The following is a 4,575-nucleotide window of genomic DNA, read 5'->3' on the forward strand; positions in this document are numbered from 1 at the left end:
ATTGTAGTGTATACTGTACACAAATGCGGCTTCACTCCACTTAAGCTGCACTTTAGAACGCAAGATCATTTTAACCCGTTCAAGCACCCATGTCGCCTGATAATATTGTAAACCGTCTCTGTAATAAGCGCTGTCCATGATAGAGTTAAATATATATAACGACATTTGGTATTGATATATTTATATCCCCAATTGTTGTGGCATGAAATGCTATAGCTTATCTAGATAACAAATACAAATGCCGTCACCCCCGCCCCTTTATGAGTCACCGGAAGACCCTCACAATTCAACTTGTCAACAACTCAGATTGTCGTTCAACAAAGACTTGCACAGATGGATACCCACGCTGAAACTAGGCCACCAAAAAACTTCAAAACGAAACCCTACTCTCCCCCTCATTTTTAATACGTTGCTTCACTTAAAGGGACCCGTTCCCATGCAGACTGGACTTGGCAGTTAGTTGGTGTCCAGTCGGAGGACAAGACGCGTGCAAAACGATGCAGCTCCTGGCCAGGACAGCTTGCAGACGAGCTTTGTACCCCTCAAGCTAATTGTCTCTCCAGTGTAAATGTACTTTAGAATCACCGAGTCATTCATGAAATGTAACAAAAAATAAATATACACATAAGTAAATAAATAAATAAATAAATAAATAAATAAATAAATAAATAAATAAATAAATACATAAAAAAAGAAAGAGAGAAAGAAAGAAAGAAATTCATACATACATACATACATACATACATACATACATACATACATACATACATACATACATACATACATACATACATACATACATACATATATACATACATACATACATAATTCATAATAAAATGCTCCGTATTCTCCTGGAAAGTTTTACAGATCGAATACATGTAACTGTACTATGAACAAAAAAAGAGAACATGTGTGCAATGAAAGTCATGTGTCACATTAAGCCGTCATTTTGACTCTGTACCTAAATTGGCATTTTATTCTACTGCAAAAAAATGTGTGCAAAATAATGTTCGTGTCATTCAATACAACATTTAGTCAAACGTTAATTCGTACAGCAAGTCGAACTTGCACTACATTTGCAGTTCTCTTTCCACGATCCTCCATGAAGGTTCCCTCGGGACAAGAGCCGATCCGGAATGATGCGTCTGGGGGTGGGGGCCCAGGGGCTTGCCGAAGCACAATTGGGAGGCAAAAAAAGAGGGTGGGGGCGACGGGGGTGGCGGCCGATTCAAACTGTGGCTTCCCATCTGTCGCGTGCTTTTGGCGCGTGCCGAACGCGTGAATCCACTGGCAGCTCGTGCACTGCAGCGATGATGCAAACGTATATCGCAACATTTACCTTACAACGACATCTCAACCGATGCATTTTAACTTCATATGAATTCAAATTTTATATCTTGCGGATATGAAGCGTTTTCTTCATTTAAGTGGAGATGAAACATAAGACCAGAAACAATTATTCGTCTCACGATTGCATTAAAAACATGAAAAGGACAAGTAGAAGAACAAATAGTTGAATATAAGCGCCCATAATATATTATGCCGCCCATAAAACCCCAAATACTATGCTCTCGACTTTGATATTTTCACATGAACACAAACATGCACGTAAAGACTTTTTGAAGCGCACATGAAACTTTTTTTAAAACTCTGCCTTTAGCCCATTTCGTTACTTGTCACGACTGCTCTGCCGACACCCCCATAACGTTTTGGGTTCATGCAAATCAAGTGGGCCTATACCCCTTCCCCCAACTGCAATGATGGATTCGTGTGTTTTGTGTTTTGTGTGTGTGTGCAACGCTGAAACTCGGCGTTACTTGTGTGATAACATGCCCCCCTCACACTCACCCCCTAGCACAACCACCAGCTGTGTCCATGCAGGTAAAGCACCATGTTGGTAGCATTGTAAAAATCTTCTTTTTTGGGGGGTAGGGGCAGATGTTAGTTAGATGCGTGGGATGGGTGCATGGATGCATGCATTTTAGGAATACTTTAGTTTTACCATCTTGTAAAAAAATGATAATCCCTGTGCGTATGTGTGTTCATTTTGTCTTATTATGGATATACACACTAACTTGGAGGATATTATATAACACAACAGAATATTTTTATGTGACCCAGATGGATTTGTTGATATACGAATTTGTCTGTCGCACATATGAGACTTTGTGTGTGTGGGATGATGAATTTAAAAATAAGGCAGTCGTTTTTCGCAACAAAAGTTGGTTTTTCTGTTCAGTCGTCTGCAAATATGAAATACATATTTGAACTGTATCTACCCCAGTCAATTAAGGATGACGCGTCGTACTGATGCCCAAACACGTTTATTATGGAACACCGTGAAAACTGAAGACATTTAAAACAACAATCTACATTACTACAATATGTTCGACAAGCTATACAGTGAATAAGCAAATAAACAACTTGTCGTCTGCAACTTGTAAATCGAAAATAGAGAAACTTTAATGACGTAGACTTATCGTTCCCTTGATGATTTATCTCGCAATTTCCCCGGTTTTCTGCCTGCTTTTGGCACATCGAAACACGTGACACAAATCGGAAGTGATCATAACAAAAATATCATGAATAAAGTATTGAAGAGGATTTTAACAAAAAACACGAAGATTCAGATAGAAACATTAAACAACTTCACAAAAACAACAAACCCAAATTAATTATATTTTTATTGTCAAGTCAACCAATGACAATATTGGCGGCAAATATATTAACAACAAAATCATAAAATGAACAAAAAACATCTCCTTGTGTTCGAATTCTCAATCACACCAGCGCTTGATTTGGTCGCACAGAGAATCCGACAAGGACAGATGGCCCCTACAGAGTGGGGTACATGTAATTATTTTTTCCCCCGACTGGCTTGCACCCGCACCCCCTTGCGCTCCATATTCAAACCGCGCGCAGACTCTTGCCCCACCCCCGTGACGCGCCAGGGCCACATAAATAGAAGACCGCACAGCTCCGTTGCACACTCACAGTTCCCGATTCGAACACTTCTCACAAGCACAAGCCACCCCCTCCCCCCAAAAAATAATGAGTCCGAGCATCCCTTCCGAGGCCAGCCAGCCTTTCCCCCGTACCTCCACTGTGGCCCAGAGGAAACAAGCCCACGAGCTCAGAAAGGTAAGAACAAGAAAATCACTGCATGCATGCATGCCCGCATGACATTTTTCATGATAACTTGTGCAAACAGTGCTATCGAATAACATCCTTCATGACCCCTCCCCCTGCCCAGACTCTCAAGCCTCTTCTGGAGAAAAGAAGACGAGCTCGCATCAATGACAGCCTGAATCATCTGAAGAGTCTCATACTGCCCCTGGTTGGAAAAGACAACGCGCGTTACTCCAGGTTGGAGAAAGCGGATATCCTGGAAATGACCGTCCGCTTCCTCAAAGACCTTCCAGGGTCTCCCACAAAAGGTGAGATTGCATATATCTGCATCACAAATAATAAAAATAAAATAATCAGCATCCCAAAAAGTGATGTTAATGGATGTCTTTCCTTCCGATTCAGACCCCGCGGAAAGTTACAGAGAAGGTTACAAAGAGTGCCTCCAGAGGGTCTCCACCCTCCTCCCTCAAAGCAGCCTTAACCAAGACGCACGAGAGCGGGTGGGGGACTTTGTGCAGCGCTCCATGTCCGCCACAGTCAACCCGTCCTGCCTCAACTGCTGCGCACAGACCTCGAGGGCTATCCCCCACATCCAACAGAGGCTACTGAGCCTCAAATCCGGTTTGAGCTCCACAACGCCAGAGAGCCAGCATCCATCTCAGCCGGCGCCCCCGACCCCCCGTGAGGAGCAACAAGTCCCGGCTGCTGTCAGCGCAGACATGTGGAGGCCCTGGTAGATAGACTTGACACTTGTTTCACGATTTATTTATTTGGAGAAGATCCACTTGGCGTAACAATTAAGATGATTGTGGGAGATGCTGATGTTCTACAGCAGCTGGTTCATTCTCGGGTAAAATAGAGCACAGGACCTATACATAGAAACTGTATTTTTTTTTTGCTAAGTTATATTATTGCAATCCTCTTTGGGGTTTCAAAGGCACGGGTTGTGGGCAACACTTTTGTAAAACCCAAAGGGTTACTCGGTTGGAGGTTTGCACGATGGACTTAAAAGTATTTTGGTCTGTGCAAAAAAAAAAAAATGTCCGTAAACACTATGTGTTCAATAAACATGTTGAAATGTGACGTTTGAAATGTGTCGCTGACAATAAACGAAGAAAAACAACACACGGGAATTGTTTGTTGGATTTTTTTATGTCATAAAAATAGTGGAATGTTGTCACCCGCACCCATTGATGGTGAGAGCAGCTGCTCTATTGTTGCTGAGACGCCTTGTTGCGTTTGCCGCCAATTCGGTGGGAAGAAAGCTGAGGTCAATGCGTGGATGACTGGGCACATATCCCTTGCCCCACCCCACCACCACCCAACCACTAACCCAAAACAGCTCCAGTCTGTTACACTTGCCACAACATTTCATGCAACAGTTTTGTGACATTCATATGCAAGTGTGAAAAAGAAAAATACACCAATAAATATATAAATAAA

At 42.3% G+C, this 4,575-nt stretch overlaps 1 protein-coding gene across 1 annotated transcript; it reads left to right on the forward strand.

The window, feature by feature from the left end:
• Nucleotides 1-3,015: 3,015 nt before the first annotated feature.
• Nucleotides 3,016-3,961, forward strand: hes2.1 (hes family bHLH transcription factor 2, tandem duplicate 1). Its single transcript, XM_089002804.1, has 3 exons — nt 3,016-3,144; nt 3,257-3,440; nt 3,535-3,961. Exons 1-3 carry the CDS (start codon nt 3,055-3,057, stop codon nt 3,867-3,869), a joined length of 609 nt encoding a protein of 202 aa, XP_088858930.1. The 5' UTR covers nt 3,016-3,054; the 3' UTR covers nt 3,870-3,961.
• Nucleotides 3,962-4,575: the final 614 nt, after the last annotated feature.

The sequence above is a fragment of the Hippocampus bargibanti genome, linkage group LG01 (genome assembly GCF_051943395.1).
Source record: "Hippocampus bargibanti isolate YZ-2025 linkage group LG01, ASM5194339v1, whole genome shotgun sequence".
NCBI lineage: Eukaryota > Metazoa > Chordata > Actinopteri > Syngnathiformes > Syngnathidae > Hippocampus > Hippocampus bargibanti.

What these genes read in the sequence shown, in the direction of transcription:
- hes2.1 (XM_089002804.1), top strand. Translation starts at nt 3,055, where the DNA reads ATGAGTCCGAGCATCCCTTCCGAGGCCAGCCAGCCTTTCCCCCGTACC. An exon ending in AAGCCCACGAGCTCAGAAAG is followed by an intron (nt 3,145 to 3,256) that starts GTAAGAACAAGA and finishes CCCCCTGCCCAG; the next exon opens with ACTCTCAAGCCTCTTCTGGA. An exon ending in TCCAGGGTCTCCCACAAAAG is followed by an intron (nt 3,441 to 3,534) that starts GTGAGATTGCAT and finishes CTTCCGATTCAG; the next exon opens with ACCCCGCGGAAAGTTACAGA.